Raw genomic sequence first — 27,636 nt, 5'->3', positions numbered from 1 at the left:
TTATCTGAAATTTCTATATATCGCTATATATTTGCGGGGAACATGTTAATATACTACATCTCTAGCAGAACATTACATTTTGATGATTAAACATGATTATCATCCTAGCAAGGCCAAAAATCTCTCAAATTCTGAAAAGTTTACTTGTTCAATTTTCAAAGTAATATGGGTGTCATTTTGAAAAAGTAGTTTCTTTAGTTTTTAGGCATGAATACTCATATAGAATCATCCTTTAACAAATAAAGTCAAAATGTGCGTGTTTGTGTGCTGGGCTTATGCACATTCTCAAACCAATATATTATGAGATGCTGAATGGTTGAATGACGTACTCAGGCTTTTTTAAAACCCTTTAGAATAGGATAGATGTTTTCAAATGCTTCATAGATCTCAGAACGTTCTTTGGCACCTATAAAGAAATCCAAGTTTATATAATATTTAATATAAAAATACAAAAATTGTTTTAAGAATAAAATTTCATCTGTCACCTCCAATTACCTTTAATATGAAGATATCTCTTTAGGTTTACCTGAGAAGTGACATTTTGGTAAATACAAAAGAATTTGGTGAGGACAGCCACATTCCCATGAACACATACCCTAGAGCAGAGCTTTCTAGTACTTTGCTGTGTGGGTGTATCAGTTCATCTTTAGTCTCACAGAGTATGAAATATGGAATGTTATCTCTCAGCATGCTATGAACATGACCAGAGAACATGACTTTTGTCAGCACTTGTGGGCACTCAGCTGCCAGCACAAGGGACTTCCTTGGATCCCCTCATGTCTAGTTGACACCTTGATTCCCTAATATTGCCTAGCAGAGTAAGACAAACTGCAGCAAAAATTTTACATTTCATTGTATAAGGAGAGATTATTAGAAGAGGAAAACTGTGCCACTGTCACTCCTTAGAGTCTGAAGTTTCAAGGATCTTTCATTGTAACTGTCCTAGGGATTAAAATGGATAAAAACATGAATTAGACAAGGTCCCTACCCTTGAGAGATAGCAGTCAGGCCCTGCTCATCTATCTCTCACCACCACTCACTGCCACCAACTGCTTCCACCTTCAAAGCTATGCAGGCACATTGTATTAAGGGTTCTAGACTGGTAGTACTTAGGTTCATATGGAGCTCTCAGCTAATTGGGAAACTATTATCTGCTATCATTGGCAAGATGCAAGTTAATTCTCTTATTAGCATGAAGAGAACTTATTAGCATGAAGAGTCTTACGCTGATAAAGACTCTTCCTGGAGAATGTAAAATGATTCAGCCACTGTAGAAAACAGTTTGGCAGTTCCTCAAAAATGTTAAGAATGACCAGATGACCCAGCAATTCTACTCCTGGGTATTTGTCCCCAAACTGAAATCAGATACTCCAACAACATGCATGCACACACGGATTCCTTGCAGCATTATTCCCAATAGCCAAAAAGTGGAAACCCAAGTGTCCATCAATAGATGAATGGATAAACACGTTGTAATATACACATACAATGGAATATTTTTTTAATGTTTATTTTTGAGAGAGAGACAGAGACAGAGCATGAGTGGGAGAGGACAGAGAGAACAGGAGACACAGAATCTGAAGCAGGCTCCAGGCTCTGAGCTGTCAGCACAGAGCCCGATGCAGGGCTTGAACCCACAGACTGTGAGATCATGACCTGAGCTGAAGTGGGACACTCAACCAACGGAGCCACCCAGGTGCCCCCAACAATGGATTATTTAGCCACAAAAAGGAATGAGGTTGTGATATATTCTGCAGTGTGGATGAACCTCAAAAACATTATGCCAGGGGTGCCTCGGTGGCTCAGTTGGTTAAGTGTCTGACTCTTGGTTTCGGCTCATGCCATGGTCTCAGTTTGTGAGATTGAGCACGGTGTCAGGCTTTGCACTGACAGCTTGGAGCCTGCTTGGGATTCTCTCGCTTTCCCTCTTCCTTCTCCCTCTAGCCTTTGTCCCCCGCCTCTCTCGGGGGGGAGGGGGGGTAGGGAGGAACAAACATTATGCTAAGTGAAAGAAGCCAGGCACAAAGGGTAACATACTGTATGATTCCATTTATACGAAATATCCAGAGTAGGTAATTCCACAGAGGTTGCCAAGGGCTAAGGGGAGGGAGGAATGGAGAGCAAACTGCTTAAGGATATGGGATTTTATTTTGGAGTAATGGAAATGTTTTGGCACTCGATACAGGTGGGGTTGCACAAATTGTGACTATACTAAATGTCACTGAATTATTCACTTTAAAATGGTTAAGTTTATATTATGTGAATTTCAACTCAAAATTTTAAAAAATGTTAAAGAATCAAAGATGAAGTCCTTATAAGCTTAAAAAAAATTTTTTTTTGAGAGACAAGGACAAAAAGTTACTTATTCCAAGGAGTTTACTGCATGTGAGTCTCCATCCTCAAAGACGTGGGGTGGGGAGAAGGAAGGGGAGGAGGGGAAACTACTGACATGGGTAACAGAAACTCTGTACCTTTGGGGCAGGAAAAATCCCTTAAGCCTCAGATTTTTGTTACAGCACTAAAATTTTCATTTCTAAAGTGGTTGTTTTGTAGAAACCAAACAGTGAGTTTGGGGAAACATTTATTAAAAAAAAAAAATTCTGCCTCTGATTTGATGGACTTTTTCCCCCTTTTAGGTACATTTGAATGTGAAAGCTTTCTTAATAGGAGACAGTAAAGTATAGTAGATACAGCAAACACCCACTCACCCACCCATTCAACCTCCATCCCCACCCACCAAAATCAAGGTTCTTTTTATATTTGAGAAATGGAGGATCTAGGTCCGACATTCAAGATAACTATGTACTTCAGTTTTTCATAACACTTAAAAATCATACCTATGGGAATGCAAGCTGGTGCAACCACTCTGGAAAACAGTATGGAGGTTCCTCAAAAAACTAAAAGTAGAACTACCCTAGGGCCCAGCAATTGCACTACTAGGTATTTATCCAAGGGATACAGGTATGCTGTTTCAAAAGGACACATGCACCCCAATATTTATAGCAGCCCTATCAACAATAGCCAAAGTATGGAAAGAGCCCAAATGTCCATTGATGGATGAATGGATAAAGAAAGTGTGGTGTATATATATATATATATATATATATATACATACACACAATAGAGTATTACTCGGCAATCAAAAAGAATGAAATCTTGCCATTTGCAACTACGTGGATGGAACTGGAGGGTATTATGCTAAGTGAAATTAGTCAGAGAAAGACAAAAGTCATATGACTTCATTCATATGAGGACTTTAAGAGACAAAACAGATGAACATAAGGGAAGAGAAACAAACATAATATAAAAACAGGGATGGTGACAAAACAGAAGAGACTCATAAATATGGAGAACAAACAGGGTTACTGGAGGGGTTGTGGGAGGGGGGATGGGCTAAATGGATAAGGGGCACTAAGGAATCTACTCCTGAAATCATTGTTGCACTATATGCTAACTAATTGGGATGTAAACTAAAAAAAAAAAATCATACCTAAGAGGATTTTCAAGCCCCAGCAAGTTTAGCATTCTGGCATCCCCTGAAGAGCAAAACACACCCGTTGCCCAGGAGGGAACAGACATTGACAGTGATCATTATTTTATATGATAGAATAACATCAGTAGACACAAAAGAGCTTTGTGGAAATTAGCTAATACAATTTCTTTCATTTCCTATGTGGAAAATGAGGCCCAAGAAGCTGAAGTTCCCCTGAATCATGAATAACAGCTATGGGTGAAGACCTCACGTATCCAGTGTCCCATCTAAAAGTCACCAAATAAACTTTGCCAGCAGTCGTAACTGGGTATTTCAATGAGGTGATTTGGTCAATCTAGTCAAATATTTCCTCACTGAAATATTGGTATCACAACTTTATGGGAACCCAGATTGGTCCTCTAGTCCTATTAATCTATTATCAGACATCCCAATTTAAAACACCAGGCTCCAATTAGGTGACTGGCCTCTCAGTCTTTTCCTGCAGGAGAAAATGACCACCACTTTTGGGGATAAACACCGTTCCTGACCAGGGTGATGGAGGAGGAAATTCTGTGGCTGGCATAATGAAGAAAGGACTGGCATTGAAATCAAACTATATGAGCCCAAATACCAGCTTTACCATCAACTAGATTTGAAATCACAGGCAAATTGTTTAACCTCGGAGTTTCCATTTCCTTACCTGTAAAATAAGGACAATAGCCTTCTCAGAGGGCAGCTGTAAGCATGACATGAGTGAATGTTGTAAAAAGTCCTCTGCAAACCATATCATTTTATAAAATCTAAGCTATTTTTATGGTCCTAGGAGAATGTGCTTCAGGGTTAGGGACACTGGGATGGCTGGCTTGTCCAAGTACACATAGTTTATCATCTGGTTCTGTAAGAGCCAGTGGCACATAATTTGTCTGTCACCTTTCCCCAGGGCTGATTCCGGCCATGGGTGAGGTGGTGGGGGGAGGGTATTATATTTGCTTTCCTGTCCAGTATGTGTAGCTGGTAGTCACCCGAACTTTATGAAATATCTACCATCTGTAATAAGGTTTAAAAGTTCATTCCTACCCCTTGGCCAGCCCAAATATCAATTTCCAATACTACTTAGATTTTCCAATTCTATTCCTACATCAGGGAAAGTCTTACAATTTGTTAAAAATAGCATTCAACCCTTCAAAGTACACATTTTACAGTACATACTAACTTGCTATTGTTGGGGGATTCCTGGTAACCACTGACAGGGATCTTGTTATCTCTCTGGCCTACTCACTAATAAGTCTTGCCATTTGTATGTTGCCCTCTGACCTCCTCATTTCCAAGAATTGCTTGATTGAGAGTGACCCTACGTAACAAAAACCCAGCTTAAGAAGTCCATTATGCTAGAGGGAAAGAGATACATGTGAGGCATTTTAGACCATAGACTAAAGCCTCTTTAGACTTCATATTCCTATCATCAGGGCAAGGCATCACAGCAAAATTCCAATCTTTCAATGCTAGGGGAAAAAATAAGACTGGGCTTTCACCAAGGGAATAACAGCTAACATTTATATCACATTTACCATACACCAGGCACTGCTTTTCTGCCTCCTCGCATTTAGCAGGTATTTTCTATGGCCACCTGCCTTTACATATGTGGAAATCAAGGTGGAGAACTTAAACTCACCCAAGGTCATACAGCCAATAAATGGTAAAGCCTGGGTTTGAATTAGACCATTTGGTTTCCAGAGCCCAGCCTCTTAGCCACCACACCTGCTGCCTCTCACCACTAAAAGTATTTCTCTTTCCTTCATCTGACAAGAAGGAAAAGGGAGAAGGTGCCCCCGAAACCCACACAGGTGTTTGCACAGACATCCAAAGAGCTGAGGGACAAAGCGAGTACCTGAAGGTGGTGGGCCCTTCAGTTAATACATCTCATCCTCCCCGCTCCTCTTCACAAAAGTGATGATCTACATCTTGCAAGAATGGAGAAATTTAGCTTTGTTTGTTCCACATGCTGAATGCGTAACAAATTTTAAGGGAAGTGTATTGCATGGTCTTCAGTATAACGTGTGGACAATTCTTTATTTGTGTGATTTGAAACTTGTAGCAAATGTGTACATGCAAGTTTTGTTTGTTTTAATTGGGGTAAGTAGGAAAGCTGGTTTTAATTTTTTTTTTAATTTTTTTTAACGTTTATTTATTTTTGAGACAGAGAGAGACAGAGCATGAACGGGGGAGGGGCAGAGAGAGAGGGAGACACAGAATCGGAAGCAGCCTCCAGGCTTTGAGCCATCAGCCCAGAGCCTGACGCGGGGCTCGAACTCATGGACTGCGAGATCGTGATCTGAGCTGAAGTCGGACACTTAACCGACTGAGCCACCCAGGTGCCCCAAGCTGGTTTTAATGAAAGATATTTAAAGAGATTTGTTTTTGTGTACTCCTAATAAAGATTTAGCCTATTATAGTACTTGTCAATTGGCACTGTTAATAAGACTGATTAATAATTATATAAGCATGTACATGAAAGTATCTTCCAAAGGTCTTGAAAAGTTTGTCCCCTCTATATGTAGGGCATATGTAGGGCATATATAGTATGGCATATGTTTGCTCCAGTATTTATACTATTCAATTTACTTGGCAGACTTTCCCCCTTTCCTTCAGGATATACAGAAGTAAACTTTAAGTCAGTCACTAGGAGGTCTTCATTATTCTAGACTCTAAATTGGCAGCATCTGAGAAATTATAGCTTTGCTGTATTCAAAACGTTCTTGAATTCCAAACAGGCTTTCCTCACTTTGAAGACACATTAGTTGTTACAATAAAACAAACTATAAAACTTTACTGAGAGTTCTAAAAGAAGACTTAAGAACAGAAATTCCATGTTTTGGGATGCTGAGTGATGACTTTATCATTTTTCCCCAAATTAATTCAGGTAATGCAAAAATCTCAAATTTTTTTAGATGGGACAAGATTTTGTAAAATTCTAAAGCTTATTTGGAAGACTAAATATTCAAGAGGAGCTAAGAAGCAAACTGAGAGGGGAAATTGACCCTAGCAGAAATAAAGACCACTAAAATTAAGGCACACTTATACCACAATAGTAATATATACAATAGGATTATCACAGAATTCTGGAGCAAAGGCAAGACTAGAGAACAGACCCATATATAAAGGTCAAATGGAATGATCACAAATTAAGAATAAGTAGAGTAATATGCAGTGGTAAGATGGCTGGCTGGCTATGTGAGGGTGGGTCCTAATCACTTTGGCCCCTGCTATATAAATTTGGCATTCGTCTTGGTACAGAAAAGTAAAATATGTAAAAAGTAAGACAAAATTAGACAAGAATAGCAAACGTCAGTAGAATGGTATGGAGAGAATCTCAACCATTTACCTCAAGAGTTTGAAAAACCCTTGTTTATGTAAAAATAAGTCAACTGGAAAAAGCCATAAGTATAAAACAAAGAGTAATTACTTTTAGTATTATGGCAAACTCATACAAAACCTTAGGGAAAAAATAATAAAACACTAGACAAAAAAGATTAAGTCATGTACACAATGTCTACAAAAGACAAAATGCTATTTCTTGACTATCTTAGAAAAGTCATCAATTTCTGTTTCTGATTGCCAATGTAGTTAAAGAAATGAGATCATTTTCACTTATAAAGTAAAAGTTTTTTTATGCCATTTTTGTTTTGAATACTACTGAGGGTTGATACTTAAATCATTGCTGTTAAGAACATAGAATATGGGAGAACTATATTGTGTATCCCTTTAAAAAACAATTTGATAATTTGTATTCAGAACCTTAAGAGTAGTCATATCCTTAAACAAAAGTTCCATTTCTGAGCATCCACACTAACAATATAATTCTCCACACATAAAAATAGCCAAAGTCTGTGCCATTATAAGCAGCAAACAAAGAAAGAACATTTAAATGCTTGGCAATGGAAAATAAGTTTGATATGATAAAGTGTGAGAACAGAAGTAGGAAACAGGCTGTTGGCCAAATCTAGTCCTGTTTTTGTATAGCGTGTGAGCTAAAAATGGTTTTAAATTCAATGGCCTAAATGATTGGGGGCAAAAAAAAAAAAAATCAAATGAAGAAAAATATTACATGACACATGTAAATTATATGAATTATATTAAATTCACATTTCAGAGGCCTTTCCTTTAGGTAATGCCTATAGCTACTTTCATACTATAATGGCAGAGTTCAGTTGTTGCAACAGAGACCCTATGGGCCACAAAGCTTAAAATATTTAGTATTTGGCCCTTTACAGAAAAAGGTTAGATGACCCCTCTGTTAGAACATTTGTAGCCGAGGAACACCTGGGTGGCTCAGTTGGTTAAGCCACTGACTTCAGCTCAGGCCATGATCTTGCAGTTCACAAGTTCAATCCCTGCATTGGGCTCTGTGCTGACAGCTCAGAGCCTGGAATCTGCTTCAGATTCTGTGTCTCCCTCTCTCTTTGCCCCTCCCCTGTTCACACCCTGTCATTCTCTCTCTCTCAAAACTAAACATTAAAAAAAAAAAAAAGAATACTGTTCAACTCTTGAAAGTATTCTAAGAGGATGTTAAGGATGTTAAGATAAATATACATATAAAAAGAAAATAAAAACATGAAAAAAATATCATTTTGGATATTGAGACCAATGGGTGATGTTATAATCATTTCTACTTTTCATTTTTTTCCTCCAGGTGTTCTACAATAGCAAGGCTTTATAATGGTGAACAAAGCTATTTAAGAGGAAAAGCAAAGCATACACACAGCTACTGAATTTTAGGAAAGTCAGAAAATAATCTTAGAACTCACCTGTCAACACAACTTTTCCAGATACAAAGATAAGCAACACAATTCGTGGTTTTACCATTCTATAAATAAGGCCAGGAAAAAGTTCAGGTTCATAACTGTTAAGATATAAAAGGGAAAAGTTAAAAATAGTACTATTCAACCACTTTCCCATAATATTCAAGACCCAGAATATTGAAGCTATTTTACCAAGAACTTTTGGCCTTTTTTTTTAATGTTTGTATTTATTTTTGAGACAGAGACAGAGTATAAGCAGGGGAGGGGCAGAGATAGAGGGAGACACAGAATCTGAAGCAGGCTCCAGGCTCTGAGCTGTCAGCACAGAGCCCGATGCAGGGCTCAAACTCACGGACTGTGAGATCATGACCTGAGCTGAGGTTGGACGCCCAACAGACTGAGCCACCCAGCCCAGTCTTAAAAGAAGTACTCTGGAGTGCTGTAGGCAATTTCTTACGGTAGAGTCAAGAGCAAAACTCATCTTTGGTCCTAAGATTTTTTTCAAAGTGCAGATCATCCTAAGCTATTAGAAATTAAGATAACTTAGGGCATCAAATTTAATGTATTAAGATCTTCTTGGTTAAATGTTTTCCATCTTTCCAAAAAAAAAACCTGTCAATAAAAATACATAAACGTGTTTTCTAAGTTTTCCAAGTTTCTCAATAATAAGCACATTTTATATGCATTTATAAACTGCTAAAGCTAACAATTTTAGCAGATAGAACCTAAAAAACTTTCTAGACCACTATCACTTGTCTCTGGAAAGGTGCTGTAAAGAAAACTAAACTGTCCCAAGTGTTAAAAATTTAGGATTTGTGGGGCACCTGGCTGGCTGGGTTGGAAGGGCATGGGACTCTTGATCTCAGGGTCGTGAGTACAAACCCCACGTTGGGTGCAGAGATTACTTTAAAAAAAAAAAAGAAAGAAAAACTTTAAAAACTTTAGGATTTGTTCCTATAAATGGTAACTCAGTTGTATTTACTACCAAATGTAGAAGGATGATAGGGCTAAGAACTGCTTCTCCAGGCTCCGGCAGAGAGAAGTAGAGACTCCTAGAAAAGTCTTGAAGAGACTTCAAAAAAGAAGTCAAAAGTTAAGAGGAGGCTGAGGAAATAAAAGCAACAACTAATGAAGAACAGATATAAGAAAAAGAAGAAATTTGACAAATGAAACACAATACACATAAATCTTTGCATTTAAAGGGTAAATCCAGACCACAGAGAAAAACTCCATTCCATTCTGCAATGAGTAAGACTCCTACAACAGCAGATGTGAAGTCTCTTATTGGTACTAGAAAGATGCACTGCAGCGGTGAGACTACTTGCTGAAGTGTGTGGAGGCTACTATGGGTGGACTTGTCTTCCTAGGACATCACTCTTCGTGCAGAGAGCCTGTTAAGACTTTATTCACTTACCACTTCTCAACACTGGGGAGACAACGATACTGGCGGGAACCCTGGAAAACTTGTATGGGAGCTATGAAGTTCTAGCCAAGAAAGTGAAAGCTAGGGGCACAGAAGAAATGTTCCCATTTCCCCTTCCAACAGAATCTTAGCATTCTAGAAAGGAAACAAGAAAACCAAAGTCTTCAGTATATAAATGATGGCAAACTTCAATTGGCTTTCAGAACCATAGTTTTAAGATACCAGCATAACGAACTTCCAGTAAGATATCTACTTCATTTTATTTATTCTCTGCCTCATTTCAAAGGAAGGTTAAGGCCAGGGGAAAAGAAAAGAGACTTGGTTAGAGACAGAATTTTATAAGGATAAAGAATAACTAACACTTGCCAATCTCTTAGCCAACCCAACTTCAACTCATCATTCAAGTGTTGGCTTCAGTGTTACCTCCCGTAAGAACTTTGACCTCCACATTCCCCCCACCTTGTGAAATATCCTGCTTAATGGTACCATAGCACTCCAAGGGGTGTTCACCCTCATAGTTACCATATTAACTTTAGCTTCTCTGTCTTCCCTTTAAGACAGTGAGCTCCATGAGGGCAAGGGACCATGGCTGTAATGACTGTCATGATCACCATAGCATATGCTACACGGTAGCCTCCTAGATATTAGTCACTTAGTATTTGTTATCACGATATCTTTGATTTAGAAAGTAAAGGAAGGGAGAACAATGTTCAGAGAAAACTGGAAACAACTATGGCATAGAAATGTTGACAGAGGAGGTGCCCAGTAACTAGGGGATACTTAAGGTATCAGATGCTGATACACAAATTTGTAGATCCAGGAGAATGAAAAGAACTTGAGGTTTTAACATGGGCAAACATAACCTAATAATTACAACTGGTATATGCCATGGTTCCCTGACAGGGTTGCAGACAATTAAAGAGAGGTCTCATTTTAAAGATACAAACCTGTTGAAAAAGAAGTGTTTTCATGCCTCAATGCCCTCAGTCCACACATTAGAGCTATAATCCATATCCTAAGGGTGGAGCCCAAGTGGCAAACTTTTGGAGGAGACAAGGATAAGACTAGAAATAGATAGTAGTGGGAATATAATGCAGGCTGCATGGCTACGTTAAAAAAAAAAAAAAAAAGATGGATGAGATCCTAAAACTGCTTTGGAAGGAAGACAGAACAAGTAATGGACCCACTCCAAGTGGCTGAAATCAGTGCATAGGATGAGTTCTCATCTTCCCCTAGTGGCAATTTTATCTTTCGGAAAGCACAAGTAGTGACAAGGGGTACTCCTACCCTAGACTTAAATCTGACCTACAAAGACGACAATGTTGGTGGAAAAGAAATAAAGTGAAATTTGGGAGAAATTGTACACGTCATTTTATTTCAACGTTTTTGTTTTCGTTTTTAAATTTATTTTTGGGACAGAGAGAGACAGAGCATGAACAGGGGAGGGGCAGAGAGAGAGGGAGACACAGAATCGGAAACAGGCTCCAGGCTCTGAGCCATCAGCCCAGAGCCTGACGCGGGGCTCGAACTCACGGACCGCGAGATCGTGACCTGGCTGAAGTCGGACGCTTAACCGACTGCGCCACCCAGGCGCCCCAATGTACACGTCATTTTAGAGGCCTAAATGGCCAGAAAGCAGAGTGTTAAGTCTAATACAGACATAGAATCCAGGCAGAGATCTTTCATCAGAAAAAGTTGGTTGAGAGACAAACCAGAGGCCCATGGTTGAGAATCTGGAAGAAAAGATGCCTCATGTGTTAAGAAATCCTTAAAAACAAAGCTTTGCTATTAATCTACAACCCTTCCCAAGATTGAAGAATGAGAAAGGTACCTAAAAAGGCAGCGTTTCCTGCATGGGGTGCTTCACAGTTGAACTCAATGGTAATATCATAGGTATCCAATAAGCATATGTTGAAAAAAATTAATGCAGAGGGGAAAAGAAAATACAATCAAGGGGAAATAAACATAGCCTGAGGAATGTCCTAAAAGCTAAATCTGAGAATGAACTGAGATTTTTGAAAAACTAGGAAAAAACAAAGCAATTTTTAACGGCTGTTCAGACCATGTCTGAAAAAGAAAGCTAACAAATGTCAGAGACAGCACAGCTATAGGATCCCTATTCACTCTGTAAATGGGAATGATCACTCGCAGGTGAAGCATCTGTGATTCTAAGCAGCTCACAGGGCCTTGGCCAGGTATATATGCCCCAGGGCAGGGGGCTTTTTGGTGCTGACCAGTCAGCCTCCATCACTGCTGAGGGCCTGAACAGGCTGGGAGAAGCACCAATGCAACTGAGGAAAGCAGACCTGGTACATTTGCTGTTGAACTGGGAAGTTACATTTGAAGAAGCAGGCTAGAGATACTCCCAGGACTCCACTAACGAACAAATTGTAGGGTGGGAGCCATAGCTACACACGTGTAAAACCCCCTCAAACTCAATAGGACAAAAACTAGGTAGGACTGCCTTCATAGAATGTGCTAGGCCATTCTTTTTCCATCTTCTCTCTGACCCTTTCTCCCCTGCCAGTCATCAGCCCCTTCCATCCTGCCTACCCATCTCATACTGCTTCTTTCCCGGCCATTGCCACCACCCCTGCCAAGCTGGGTGTGCCTGTTTCAGAAATCTGCACACTAGGGAGTCTCAAGCCTCTGGCAAGAAGTTCTGACATCACCTGTGAGCCTGTTGGAACTGCAGATTCAGGCAAAAATCAATGATGATGCAGCCTAGGCAGGAAAGTGTTTTTTTTTTTTAATGTTTTTATTTATTTTTGAGAGAGACAGAGACAGAGCATGAACAGGGGAGGGTCAGAGAGAGAGAGAGGGAGACACAAAATCCGAAACAGGCTCCGGGCTCCGGGCTCCAAGCCGTCAGCACAGAGCCCGATGCGGGGCTTGAACCCACGGACCGCGAGATCATGACCTGGGCTGAAGTCAGACGCTCAACCGACTGAGCCACCCAGGCGCCCCCAGGAAAGTGCTTTAATAAGCAGTCCAGGTGATTACTATGCAATTTAATTTTGAGACCCACTATTTCAGAAGATTGAACACATACAGTAACCAGTAAAGACTCAAGCACAGCATCTTAATCCTTTTACCTACAGTCTTAAAAAAAAAAACAAAACAACAAAAAAAGCACAACACTTTCTCTGAAAGATACACTATGTAAGCAGCCTGCCTGTAATACAACTTCAATACCTCGGGAAACTCAGAAAGTTTTATAACCGTCATACCTACTGAACTGCTGATGGGTTAACACCAAACCTTCCAGCCTGATGGGAAATCTCACATCACAGCTTCCAACCATGTTCTGTATTTTAAAATCGAGGAATCTGGCCGGGAACCCAAGCTTCTGCACCACACGAGCATATTTCCTCGCAGCAAGTCGAGACTGCTCTTCACTGGGGAGGGGCAAATGTATTTAAAGAGGTCTTAATCACTATGTCCCCTGTACTGCTTGGGCTGTGTTCACACACTTCCCTGATTGTATCTTTAGCATCTGTACCATGTTGGTCTTTCAATGTATACTACACACATATAGATGCTGAGGACAAGGACCAACCTCCCCTACTTTTGTCCCTAGCACCCAGTAAAAACCAAATCAGAAACACATTTCCGTCTTCATTTGTCATCTTACACATATAGGGTATTTCTCTCTTTTTTTAAATTATTTTTTTAATCTTTATTTATTTTTGAGAGAGAGAGAGAGAGACAGAGCATGAGCAGGGGAGGAGCACAGACAGAGGGAGACACAGAATCTGAAGCAGGCTCCAGGCTCTGAGCGGTGAACACAGAGCCCAACACAGGGCTCGAACCCAGGGACTTCGAGATCATGACCTGAACTGAAGTGGGACACTTAGCCAATTGAGCCACCCAGGTGCCCCTATTTTTCTCTTCTAATTGTTTTAAATGCTAGAAGATAAAATTAACTATTCCACTGGTTTCAGAATGTGTCCTCAGACCTGTAGCAGAATCAGCACCTGAGAACTTGTTAGAAATGCAAAGCCCCAGGTCCCAGCCTCAAGCACTCTGGGGGTTGAGGCCCAGCAGTCTGTTTTTTAACAAGCCCTCCAGATTCTAATGCTCAGTCAAGTTTGAGAACCATCCATCTGGTCTAAAAGTTTGTGTCACATAGATGGGAACAACAGCAACAAAAATTCAGACATGTGTATACAAAAAGAAAAAAAAATCAACATGAAGTAAGAGGTACGCCAATTGGGTAGCAAAGACAAGATATCAGGACCAGGTTCTTTATGGGACAAATTATATATAATTTTTTTTTTTTTTAAGCACAAAAATACCTCAAAACCTAACAAATTTTGCTCAGGCTTTCTCACAGAATTATCACTCAACTCACACCCCATATGAGAAAGGAAGAAATTTATTCCACTTTGTGGCCATATTCTTCTAAGTGTTTGTCCTGCTCCAGCCTGAAATCCAGGTCAGAGAATGTCAAGTCTTGAGAAGTGAGGCTTTATTTTTCATTACGTGCTTTTCATTGGCCATTGGCAAAACAAAACAAGGAGTCTCAGCAGGGGTTGCCAAACAGAATGGAAACCTGGTGGGTGAACCATGTGAACTCCACCCTCATCTTTATGTTGAAAATCAGAAGCACCTGGAAGAGCCAGATTGAACATTTGGACCAAAGGAAGCACTCCATTCTCTTTCCTATCTAGAGCCTTCACAACACTGCCCCTCTTAAGTGTATTAATTACATCACATATTTCACTTCACATTTCTTCTCCTCACCCACTTCTAACTCCTGAGATGTCCCTGCCAAGGCCATGTCTCCAAGTTAGCAAGGAAATAAATACAGTCTCAATTTCGAAAACATACATTTGCCTAACTGGCTATATTGCTGACGTTTCCCATAGTGCTGATGTTTATAAGGTCAAAATTTAAGAGTTTGGGGAACCCTGTAGTTTTGTTGGAAATCAGCTGTCAATGGGACATAGAAATTCCCAAACAACTTACGGTTAAAGTCTACATACATGTTCTTATACAAACATTAGAAAATAGAGTAAGAACCAGTGGTGGTGACACTGATTAAATTGTCAGTGATAACCACTGATTAAATTTGACGTTTGTGTACTTTCCCTGTGCAAACACAGGTAACCTTCACTAGCAAACTCCAATTATTACAACTAAAGAGAAGAGGTTTGGATAAATTTTTGGAGATAATTCTGATAGCTCTTAGACTAACCAAAATTTCACAAATCTCTGTTCAAGACTCAAGAACCAAATAGATTTGGGGAAGAAGTATCTCATTATCTGAACTCACTATCTGAATTTTCACCATTAGATTTTGGCAACCAAATAAATTCAGATAGGGAAAGATACTCATGAAAGTGTGTGTAATATAAGCATACTTTAAAGTGAAAGTTGGATAATAAACTTACAATTTAGTTTCCTGTTCCCCTACAGCGTAACACAATGTGACATCCTTCCAACTCAAAATGTGTATGTTTTAATAGCTAAATACAATTTAATGATCTAATCAAAGATCTATTATCAGGTATTTGTCCCCCCCCCCCCCATTTTAAACAATGCTGAAATGAACATCCTTGCAGATACCTTGCAGAGTCGTCCAATAAGGACCTAAAAAGGGGAGATTTATGGGGATGCCTGGCTGGCTCAGTTGGTTAAGTGTCCAACTTTGGCTCAGGTCATGAATTCACAATTTATGGGTTTGAGCCCTGTGTCGGGCTCTGTGCTGACAGCTCAGAGCCTGGAGACTGCTGCAGATTCCGAGTCTCCCTCCTGCTCTGTTCCTCCCCCACTCACACTCTCTCTCCCAAAAATAAATAAAGATTAAAAAAAAATTTTTTTTTAATGGGAGACTTCTAGGTCCAAGAATACATGGATCAACAGAGGAGACAGCACAGAAATTTACCCAGATATATATAAAGAACATGTAAAAACAGGTAGGGGAAAATATGGATTAAGAATAGATTTGTCACATAGATACAAAAATCCTCAACAAAATATTAGCATACCATATATAACAGTGCATTAATCAGATCATGCATGATGATCAAATGGGATTAATTCTGGGGATGTAAGAAGCATTCAGTATTCACAAATCAATCAATGTGACACATGACATCAACAAAATGAAGGATAAAAATCATATGATCATCTCAACAGATGCTGAAAAAACCAGTGACGAAATTCAACATCCATTTTTGATAAAAAACACTCTCAACGAAGTGGGTTTAGGGGACCATACCTCAACCTAATAAAGGCCATATATGAAAAACCCACAGCTAACATCATACTCAGTGGTGAAAAACTGAGAGCTTTCCCACGAAGATCAGGAACAAGCCAAGGATGTCCATTCTTACCACTTTAATTCAACATAATACTGAAAGTCCTAAACAAAGCAATCAGACAAGAAATAAGAGGTATTCATACTAGTAAAGAAGCCAAACTGTCATCATGTGCAGATGACATGATACTATATATAATATCCACCAAACAACTACTAGAAGTAATCAATGAATTCAGTAAAGTAGCAGGATACAAAATTAACACCAAGAAATCGGTAGCGTATCTATACACTAATAAAAAAAAAGTAGAAGGAGAAATTAAGAAAACAACTCCACTTAAAACTGCACCAAAAAGAATAAAATACCTAGGAATAAACTTAGCCAAAGAGGTGAAAGACCTGTACTCTGAAAACTATAAACACTGATGAAAGAAACTGAAGATGACACAAACAAATGGATAAAAATTCCATGCTCGTTGATTGGAAGAATATTGTTAAAATGTCCCTGTTACCCGAAGCAATTTATAGATTCAATGCAATCCCTATCAGAATACCAACCACATTTTTCACAAAACTAGAATACTATTGAAATTTGTATGGAACCACAAAAGACCCCAAATGGCCAAAGCAATCTTGAGAAAACAAAAAAAACAAAGCTAGAGGTATCACAATTTCAGATTTGAAGATAAACTACAAATATGTAGTAATCAAAACACAAAAACAGGCACAAAAAACAGACATTTAGATCAATGGACAAAGAGCCCAGAAATAAACCCACAAATATATGGCCAATTAATCTATGACAGAGGAGTCAAGAGTATACAACAGGGAAAATAAAGTTTCTTCAATAAATAATGCTGGGAAAACTGGATAGCTACATGAAAGAAAAAAAAAGAAAAGAAAAAGAAACTGGACCACTTTTTAACACCCTACACAAAAATAAACTCAAATTGATTAAAGATCTAAATTCAAGACCTGAAACCATAAAAAATACAGAAGAGAACACAGGCAGTAATTTCTCTGACATCAGCCATAGCAGCATTTTTCTAGATCGGTCTCCTAAAGGGAAACAAAAGCAAAAAGAAACCATTGGGACTACAAAGTAAAAACTTTTGCACAGGGGCGCCTGGGTAGCTCAGTCGGTTGGGCATCCGACTTTGGCTCGGGTCATGATCTCACGGTTCATGAGTTTGAGCCCCACATCGGGCTCTGTGCCGATAGTTCAGAGCCCGGAGCCTGCTTCGTATTCTGTGTCTCCCTCTCTCTCTGCCCCTCCCCTGCTCATGGTCTGTCTCTCTCTGTCTCTCAATAATAAATAAATGTTTAAAAAAATTTTTAAAAACTTTTGCACAATAAGGAAACCATCAACAAACCAAAAAGCAGTCTACTGAATAAAAGAAGATATTTGCAAATGATATATCTGATAAGGGGTTAATATCCAAAATATATAAAGAACTTCTACAACTCAACACCAAAAAAATATATAAAAAATCTGTTTAAAAAATGGGCAGAGGACCTGAACAGACATTTTCCCAAAGACGACACACAGATGACCAATTGACACATGAAAAGCTACTCAACATCACCCATCATCAGGGAACTAACACAGCAAAGCCACAATGAAACATCACCTTAGACCTGTTGGAATGGCTAAAATTAAAAAGACAAGAAATAACAAGTGTTGGTGAGGATGTGGAGGAAAAAGAACCCTTGTGCACTGTTGGTGAGAATGTAAACTGGTGCAGCCACTGTGGAAAACAGTATAGAGGGTCCTCAAAAAATTAAAAATAGAAATTCCATATGATCCAATGATTCCACTATTGAGTATTTACCCAAAGAAAACAAAAACACTAATTTGAAAAGATAAATGTACCCCCATGTTTACTGCAGTAGTATTTACAATAGTCAAGATATGGAAGCAACCGAAGTGTCCATTGATAGAGTGATAAGGAAGATGTGGTATACAAATCAATAGATTATGCAACTATAACAAAGGATGAGATCATGCCATTTGAGAGATCATGGATGGTCCTAGAGGGTATTATGCTAAGTGAAATAAATACCATATAAAAAAGACAAATACCATGTGATTTCATTTATGTGTGGAATCTTAAAAAAATTAATAAAAATCAGAGGCAGACCTAGAAACACAGAGCACAAACCAATGGTTGCCCGAGGGGAGGGGGTTTGAGGGATGGGAAAAATGAGTGAAGGGAAGTGGGAGACACAGCCTCCCCAGTTATGGAATGAATAAGTCAGAGGAATTAAAGGCACAGTATAAGGAATATAATCAATGGCCTTGTAACAGCGTTGTATGGGAACAGATGGTAACATGGTATGGTGAACATAGCATTAGGTATAAACTTGCTGAATCACCTGAAACTAATGTAACACTGTGTCAACTGTACTAATTTATATATTATATATATATAGTATATATAATATAAACATATATAAATATATATTTAATAACAATTATAATAAAATTTAATATAAATAACATAAAAAACACAAATATAAAAAATATTAACATCCAGTGTTGTTTGGAGAAAATGAATACTTGATGAATCTCTAGAGTGAGGAGAAGTTCGTACAACCTTTCAGGCGGACAATTTACTACTCATCTTCTAACACTTAGAGGGAAAAGCAGCTCCTACCACAGTTTTATGCTGAAAGGATCTATATCAGTACAGGGCTGCCTCTGCAGGAGATTCAAGAAAAAAAACAAGCCTTTTAAGAGTTGCCTTCTGAGCTAATGCTCAAGCTAATGGTCAAGAAGTGCCTAATTTACCTCCTTTAAAAAGTTCTATCCATTTATCTGCAATGAGGAAAATATACAATAACTACTTCCCCAGGCTTATAACAGGCTTTGTCACCACTATAGTTTTTTAATTTTTTAAAAACATTTATTTATTATTGAGAGACAGAGAGACCCAGAGCATGAGCAGGGGACGGGTAGAGAGAGGGGGAGACACAGAATCCAAAGCAGGCTCCAGGCTGAGCTGTCAGCACAGAGCCTGACGCGGGGCTCGAACTCACAAACTGTGAGGTCATGACCTGAGCTGAAGTCGGGTGCCCAACCAACTGACCCCCCCCAGGCACCCCACTATAGTTTTTAAATGCACCTTAAGAACAAGTTCTAGCAGCGTAGCTAAGTCCCCTCAGTTTTAACAGGGGAACCGCAAAATGACACCTAAGTCAGTCTTACGTGGCATTTCATGAACTTAAAACTCTTTAGCAAAGTATTTTGTTCCTACTATGTGTTTTAGAACATGAATACTATCCTTCCTTGTTTTACATACGGAATTATTTGTTTGATAACAGTGAAGGTGGTTCCGCATACCTTTTGGCTCCCGTGCAGACCATTTTCCCAGAGCTAAATATGAGGGCTGTGGTCCTGGGCTCTCGGATCCTCATTATGACAGCAGCAAACCTCTATACACAAAAGTCAAAAGAACAATTAGCTTCTGCCAGGATGTAACACTATTCCAATTGAAAAGCTGAGCTGGACATGAAATCGGTCTTGAATAAATTGATTTTGGATGGGAAAGGGAAAAAATGTCTGGGTCTCTATTCTCCCCGCGCTAATGCTAATAAAAACAATCATGATTCTAAAATGTACTCAGAAAAAACAGGTAAGAATAATAACAATAGAGCTAAAATTTGAATGCCTGTTATATTTCAAGCCCAATGCTAAGAGGTTTAAAAGTTTTGTCACCTTTATCCTCATGCTAGATCTCAACTGAGTCCATGATTATCACCATTTAGTGCACAGGGAAACTAAGTGGTTATTCAGCTTCCAGCATTACACAGGGAATGGTAAGGTTGAGATTTAAAACCATGACTAATTGGATGCTGTTTTTTTACCTTGAAATACTTCCTTTTTCTTTCAAAGAATATTTGGGGAGGGGGGAGAAGTATGAGGTATGTTACAGGCTTGCCAAGACTCTATAATGTACTAGTAGCCACTATATATATATATAACTATATATATATATAACTATATATATATATAACTATATATATAACTATATATATATATAACTATATATATAACTATATATATATATAACTATATATATAACTATATATATATAACTATATATATATATAACTATATATATATAACTATATATATAAAACTATATATATAACTATATATATATAAAACTATATATATAACTATATATATATAACTATATATATAACTATATATATATAGCTATATATATATAACTATATATATATAGCTATATATATATATATAACTATATATATATATATATATATTTGTCAAGTTCTTGCCTACCATAGTAGTTCTCGAAGTGCGGTTCCCCCACATGAGCAGCATGGGCAAGCCCTTCAGGTGGTACTGATGCAAGGGAGGGCTGCCACACTGACATGTCACCAAAGACCTGCTTCTCCTTCTGGTCCTACACACGCACTCCCTTCTCCTGCTCTCATCTTCCCCCATTAAGCCGGGAAGGAAACTGGAGTGGGTAGTATGCAAGACTGCAGGTCCCCTGGGTCAGAGCTCCTCCACAGAACCAAGGTGGGACTAGAAATTTCAGATTTGAAGTGTTGACAGAGAGTGAAAGAACCCCGAGTCAGCACCGCACAGAGCCGATTGAATCTTGTGAATGTTTTCCAACATTTAAGGTGATGCCCTCACCTTAAGGTGAGCTATCTTAAGATAGCTCAAGTGCCAAGCCAGAATTTCTCTGGCTATCAAGTCCAAGTTTGGATAGATCCTATACACAGAAATAAAATGAGGGAGCACTGAGCATGATGGGCAATAAAATATGCTTAAATATGCTGACTTAATAGTGTGGTCAATCATGGATGCGGCTGTACGAATCCTAGCTTAGCATTGTGTTTCTGTGCTCATCATAGCCGCCTACATGAAAGGGGAAAAGGAAATATCTGGGTAGTATTGAAGTACATTTAAACTCAGATGTCAGCAAGAACACTACCAAAACAGTAAAAACAACTTAATCCATACATAGCTGATGCTCACAAGGTCCACTGGGTTCCTCTGTAGGAACTCTGCACGGCCTTCTTCATCTAACGCCATAAATCCTCCACCACCCAGGATGGTGAACTTCTCCCCAGTAGGCACCAGATCTTACACTGTACTCATAAGTACAGAGGCCAGCAAATTACTAAATGTTGACTGAATGAATAAACCTACTTCTTAGGTTGATAGGCCATTAAAAATTGGATGCCTCGCCTTGGCAGGACACAACAAAGAGTAGACTTTATTAAACTTTGAGGGAAAAGAAATCCCTGACTCTTACTCGAGTAAGTAGAAGCTTGAACTTCACACTTTAAACAATTCAGCTTTCTCAAACAAGAGAAATTGTAATAGGAAAAGTATGTGTCAGGTAGGTGGAACAACATTTAGAAAAAACTATTTCCAGAAATATGATGGCATTTTAAGAAAGTTAGCATCCTTGTAGGCTCAAAGTGGTCATACTGAAAAATCTGTTTGAATGACAAGGGAAAAATCTTAACTTTTAGGAACCGCTCAACCACTGCTTTATTCAGCACAGGGAATGAGGTTATTTTTTATAACTTCAAAACAGACAATGAGGCAATTAATCCCTTGAGTTGTTAACAGTTCTGCACTAACAATTTTTTCCTGTTTTAAAAACAATAACAAAACGGGGCTCCTGGGTGGCTCAGTAGGTTAAGTGTCCGACTTCGGTTCAGGTCATGATCTCACAGTTCATGGGTTCGAGTCCCGTGTCGGGCTCTGTGCAGACAGCTCAGAGCCTGGAGCCTGCTTTGGATTCTGTGTCTCCCTCTCTCTCTGCCCCTCCCCCGTTCGCGCTGTCTCTCAAAAATAAATAAATGTAATTGAAAAAAAATTTTTTAATAAAAAAAACAACACCAAAGGAATGAGTCAATAACATGATCATATGAAGTAAATCTAGTATATGTACTGCCAAAGCAAGCACTAAAGTAAATCTAAATAGAAGCTAATTGTTGAATGAAATACCGAGAAATCTTACCTTTGGGTTATACTCTGCATTTTTTGCATGTAAAGCTATTTTCTTCAGATCCAATTTACAGGCCAGGTTTACAGTGGAAACTATATTCCTGAAGAAAGAAGTCAACTTAGAAAATTATATCAGACACAAGAAGTAAAAAAAAATTAAAATGTATTAACTTCATCTTATAAGTAGCTATTAGCAACTTCCTAGAATTATTCTCAATGTGAAATACATTGTATCATGAAGAACTCTAGTAAAATGTAAAAATTCCAAAGTGAAGTACTAAAATAGTTTTTTCTGTAATGTCGTGAGTAGCTGAATAAAAGCAAGTTTTAAATCTTTTTCAAAACCATGTCTCAAAATAGCAAGCGTAATCCTAAATCAATTTGCAAGTTGAATCCAATTTTACATCTTTATATTCTTTGTGTTTATCCTACCCCAACCACAATTCTCAGCAATTACAGTGCTCTAGTATAAACAATATAATCCTTAAGAATGTATATACTAACTCTTAACCCTCTCTTAGCAGATCAAGAATTGGTACTTCATTTAACAGATAACCAAACTGTCTAAAGACACAATCCATTAAAAACTGATAAAAGAATAATTAATAGGGCACTTGGGTGGCTCAGTCGGTTGAGTGCCCGGCTTTGGCTCAGGTCATGATCTCACGGTTTATGAGTTCGAACCCCGCATGGGGCTCTGTGCTGACAGCTCAGCCTCCTTCGGATTCTGTGTCTCCCTTTTTCTCTGCCCCTCCCCTGCTCACACTCTGTCTGTCTCTCTCTCAAAAATAAATTAAAAAAATATTTTAAAAAAGAATAATTAAATCTAAAATTCTCTTCCCCACACTATTATTCTGAAATTAGTTGTCCTCACATTCAAGAACATAAACGGTATACCCAGGAGCTCACCCATTAAAAACACACACACATATACACACACAAACAACTTACTGTAGTTGAGGCACAATTCCAGAACATTCTGAAACAGGGGTCACTGGTGTCATGGGAGTTATGGACATCAGAGGCGTGGAGTTTGGTTTCTCAGGAGAGGGCTGGACTGAGTCAGCATCACCAGGGTATGCTTGTGAATGGGACTTTGACAAAGTGCTGTCACTGATTAACCCCAGACCCATGTCCTGTTCTCTGGGTAATGACAACCTACTTTGCTGACTTTGAGTTTTACAATTTTCTTCTATGTCCTGCTTGCTTCTAATAACACTCTGGTCTTTACTTTCTTGGGTAAGTTCATCTGGTAGGAAGCTAAGATCCACAGATGAGAAATGGCCAGATGCTCCTTTGACTTCTTGAAGATGTGAATTAAACACAGTCTCTGAACTGGATGTATTAGGTATGTACCCATCATCAGGTACAACTGGGCTGAGCAGCGGTGACCCAGGTGGAGCGAGATCATCCTAGGCCATTTCCAAAACAAAATGCAAGAAACAGAATAGCATGTCACACCAAAAGGATACCACTACAGCTAGCAGGCAGCATGTTCAAGATGCAAAGCAATCCAAGATAGCTTCTAGTCATTTCAAGCCTCCTTCCATAAGGTATCACTAAGTTATATTACAGGGTTATAGCACACTTAACAGAAACAGGAAAGTAGATCTTAAAATGCAGAGACAGCATTTTTCATAAAATATTTTTCCTACGTTAGATCCGTAGGAAGTTACCACTGTAATTTTATAATAAAGGACACAGCAATCATACTCTAAATTGTGTGTACTCTGAGTCCTCTTTCTGTGCCTCCATAATGGTGTGCATGAATGTCCTAGCAGAAGCTCTCAAGAGCATGAACAATGTTGAAAAGAGAGGCAAACACCAGGTCCTTATTAGGCCATGTTCCAAAGTCCTCAACCAGTTCGTAACTATGATGATGAAGTATGGTTACATCGGCGAATTTGAAATCATTGATGATCCCAGAGCTGGGAAAATTGTTGTGAACCTCATAGGCAGGTTAAACAAGCGTGGAGTGATCAGCCCCAGATTTGACAACTCCAAGATCTAGAAAAATAGCAGAATGACCTCCTCCCATCCCACCAGCTTGTAGAAAAGAGCTTGGTTTCACTATACTGACAACCTCAGCTGGCATCATGGACCATGAAGAAGACAGACGAAAACACACAGGAGGGAAAGTCCTGGGATTCTTTTTCTAGAGATGTAATATATACGTGCAAATAAAATGCCTCAATGGACAAAATAATTTTTAAAACTTGTATGTACTTTGAATAGATTTACTGTATGCCATAAGTTGATTATAAACTTTAGTTAATTTAGGTATTTTTTAGAGTTTTAAATTCCTATTTCAAAGAGAAAAGTGAACAAAGTTTAAGATGGAGTAGTGAGTGCTGATCAATACTCCACTGAAGACCTAAGGTTATTCCTTCTAGTCAAAGGAGAGATGAGTAAATGTTCTAGTTTCATGAATTTACAATAGGAAAACAGTTATTGAAATTTAAATGACAAGAATAGTTTAAATCAATGTATTGTATTTCCAGCCCAGGGAAGGCTGTTCAACCTCTATTAATATCAACTGAGGGAATGAGGTGTGCAACTGAAGGAAACAGCTAATGTAAAATTCATGGGCTTTTTTATGGAAAAGAATCGATTACCTTGATACATACATTGCCACCTGCTTCGCCCAAGTTGCAGACCTACATTCTAGACTTTGAGCACTGCTTGCAGGATAACCTCATCCGTTAGAAGATCAGACTTCTAACAACTGAACACTCATGAACGTCTCAGATTGGATCTTCTTGGTGACAAAGCTACCTCGAGCTAACAAACTGGTTAGATCCTACTGAATTGTTCTGTTACTCTAAGTCCAGCAGATGGCAGGGGTGGCTAATTGTTCAAAGAAAACACTTGTTTAGAAGAATGCAGTCATTCTCTTGAAATAAGATTTTGCACTATGTTTCATTTTGAATTATGTAATTCTCCCCATTTACCCTCACCCACAGGTGGCCTTTAAGAAAAGTGAGGTGGGGACAATGGCCTGGATTCCTCCCCATTGTTTTATTGGCCTCTCCTTTACTAGCTGGAAAGGATCTATCTCATCAGCCAGTTTACACCAAAGCACTACTGTCTGCAACACTCTGGGGTCTCCCTCCCCTCCTTCTTCCCTCAAGGCATTTTAGCTGGGAGGAAGCTCTCACCCAGGCAACCCAGCTTCCTGAGGCAATGCCAACAGGATATCCAAGGAGGATGTTTTATGGCAATGGAAGCTTGACAGCCTCCTTTCAAGTTTACCCTAGGAACACACTTTAGAGGATGTACTTACAGCATATTCACGGCATCTTCGGCCTTGCATCAGAAGAAATGTTTTGTTACACTGTCTTTGCAGAACCATCAACTCATCTTTCCAGCATGGGCTTTCATTTGCTTTGTGAAACGCTGAGGCTTCACTACTTCTACCTCAGTGCTAATTATCTTCTTTTTAAAAATCCCCCTGCCCCTGAAAGTTGCCCTTTTGCCTTTCTTTTTGAAGATTCCTTGCTCTCTTTTCTACAATAAAAAAAAATTAAGGGCGCCTGGGTGGCTCAGTCAGTTAAGCAACCAACTTCGGCTCAGGTCATGATCTCACGGCTCTTGAGTTCAAGCCCCGAGTCGGGCTCTGTGCTGACAGCTCAGAGCCTGGAGCCTGCTTCGGATTCTGTGTCTCCCTCTCTCTCTCTCTGCCCCTCCCCCACTCATGCTCTGTCTCAGAAATAAATAAACATTTTTTTAAAATTTAAAAACCTAGATGCCTTCCATAAAAAAAAACCAAAAACTTAACTCCGAACTGAAAGAAGCCACAGGTGTTTCCAATTCAAGTTTGGCCACCCTTGTCTGTCCCCCACCCCCCACTCCGAGGACGGCCAACTCCACCCCTAGCCACCTCGAGGCTGTTTTTTGAGGCCTGTTCTTAGCATCCAAGGCTGCTACCCCCTTGAAAGTGTACTATCAACGCTTCCCGCGTACGTTTGCCCTAGCAAAGCAGAGACAGTTTGGGAGCTACCCCCTTGAAAGTGTACTATCAACGCTTCCCGCGTACGTTTGTCCTAGCAAAGCAGAGACAGTTTGGGACCAGAGGTCGCTACTGGAGACACAGAAGCAAGCTCTCCGCGTCTGCGTCTTTATAACCGTGATGGGGCCATCGAACCATGGCTCCGGAGTCACACTATGCCAGGTTCCACTTCTGGTTGGCAACCGTGGCAAGTTATTCCCCCTCTGGAAGCTTCTATTTTTCAACATAAAGAGGAGGACAATCAAGCCCACCTCTTACGGTCGCTAGGAGTTCTTCATTAAGCCTTCATTAAGGCAAAACCCTCTGGGCTGGGGACTGGGCGCTCAGCAACCGGGCGGGGACACGCTTTGTCCTCTGGGACAGTGGCGGCAGCTTCCGGGCTCACCTGGGCGGCGCACTGGTCCAGGTAGAGCTCCAGGTACGTCCGCTCCTCCTCCATGGGTGGAGGCCCCACCGTTAGGAGAGCTGAGAGGCGGGAAGGGGGAAGCGCCCAGGCGAGTTGAGCTGCAGCTGAGCCCGACTGAGCGCGCGTGGCGCACGGGCCATTTATCAGCCCCGCGGGCGCAAATGGCGAGGCGGGGCCGAGCTGGGGGTCGGCACGTGAAGGGGCTGGGCAGGGGCCCCTCAGGTCCCTCCCCTGGGCCTCCGCCTCCACCCGGTCCAAGGCGCTGCAGACCGTGGGAGCCATGTGAAGAGCCAGGGAGGGCACCCGAACTCAGCCGCCTGCCCACGGGTCACTAGAAGAAAGGGGGAGAGGGGAGCGTGCGAGGAGACCGCAGGGAAGGGGCCCTCGCCTGGGTGCAATCACCGCACTCCGCCTACAGCTGAGAAGCCGCTTGGCCCACAAATCTGGAGATTTCCTTCAGTACCTGCCAAGGGCTGCCTTGGCCTCCAAAGGGCAGAGGTCTCCGTGTTAGCAGCAAAGGACGTGAAACTTTGAACACAAGGGAAGGGAAGGGAAGGGAAGGAAAAATAAGACAAAAACAGAGAAGGAGGCCCCATAAGGGGCTCTTAAATACAGAGAACACATTAGGGTTCCAGAACACATGAGGGTTGCTGGAAGGGAGGTGGGGGCGGGGGTGGTGGGCTGAATGGGAGATGGGCATTATTAAGGAGGGCATTTTTAGGGATGAGCACTGGGTGACATATGTAAGATGAATCCTGGGGTTCTACTCCTGAAACCCAGACTGCACTGTATGTTAACTGACTTGGATTTAAATGTAATAGATAGATAGATAGATAGATAGATAGATAGATAGAAATCAACTGGTATCACTAATCCTCAGGATTCTGTGCTGAAGGACTGAGACAGGGAGCGATCAATTTATGAATAATGTGTTTAGTGCCCGTATGTGTATTAGACTCTCAAGAAGTATTGTGAATTGCATGAATTTAGTTTTACCTATCTTAAAACAGTTTTTAATAAAAAGCATTGTGGAAAAAAAAAAAAAAAGGTGAACACGTTGGCCAATGAGAAAACAAAGGATATCCCCACCCCTCTTTTCAAGGGATGTCTTTTTCTCTCCCGAACAGAGCAAGTGAAATTTCAAACACCCTTACCCAATCAGGTGCAGTACTTTTATGTTATGATTGCTTTTCACCCTCAAATCCCAGGTGTTTTTTTCTCCACTCACAGAATTCAGCCTACAACTCCATACAGTTTGAAA

At 39.9% G+C, this 27,636-nt stretch overlaps 1 protein-coding gene and 1 pseudogene across 1 annotated transcript; one reads left to right on the top strand and one right to left on the bottom strand.

Annotated features, from left to right (window-relative positions):
- Positions 1 to 329: 329 nt before the first annotated feature.
- Positions 330 to 26,657, bottom strand: TBPL2 (TATA-box binding protein like 2). Its single transcript, XM_047079877.1, has 7 exons — positions 26,355 to 26,657; positions 22,912 to 23,372; positions 21,974 to 22,061; positions 19,303 to 19,394; positions 12,925 to 13,092; positions 8,278 to 8,372; positions 330 to 406 (listed from the first exon to the last, which is right to left on the bottom strand). Exons 1-7 carry the CDS (start codon positions 26,655 to 26,657, stop codon positions 330 to 332), a joined length of 1,284 nt encoding a protein of 427 aa, XP_046935833.1.
- Positions 23,699 to 24,119, top strand: LOC124512358 (40S ribosomal protein S15a-like; annotated as a pseudogene).
- Positions 26,658 to 27,636: the final 979 nt, after the last annotated feature.

This window comes from Lynx rufus, unplaced genomic scaffold (genome assembly GCF_022079265.1).
Source record: "Lynx rufus isolate CCGP_SWC_20201006 ecotype Redwood Valley unplaced genomic scaffold, mLynRuf1.p SCAF_17, whole genome shotgun sequence".
In the NCBI taxonomy this organism is placed as follows: Eukaryota; Metazoa; Chordata; class Mammalia; order Carnivora; family Felidae; genus Lynx; species Lynx rufus.
This window is presented reverse-complemented; position numbering and strand designations above follow the sequence as displayed.

Bases quoted from the DNA above. Each gene is read 5' to 3' on its own strand.
- TBPL2 (XM_047079877.1), bottom strand. From the start codon at position 26,657: ATGGCTCCCACGGTCTGCAGCGCCTTGGACCGGGTGGAGGCGGAGGCC. The intron at 8,373-12,924 runs GTATGACGGTTA...ATATCTTAACAG, and splicing joins ACCCATCAGCAGTTCAGTAG to TTATGAACCTGAACTTTTTC. The intron at 407-8,277 runs GTGAGTTCTAAG...ATTTCTTTATAG, and splicing joins TGGAAAAGTTGTGTTGACAG to GTGCCAAAGAACGTTCTGAG.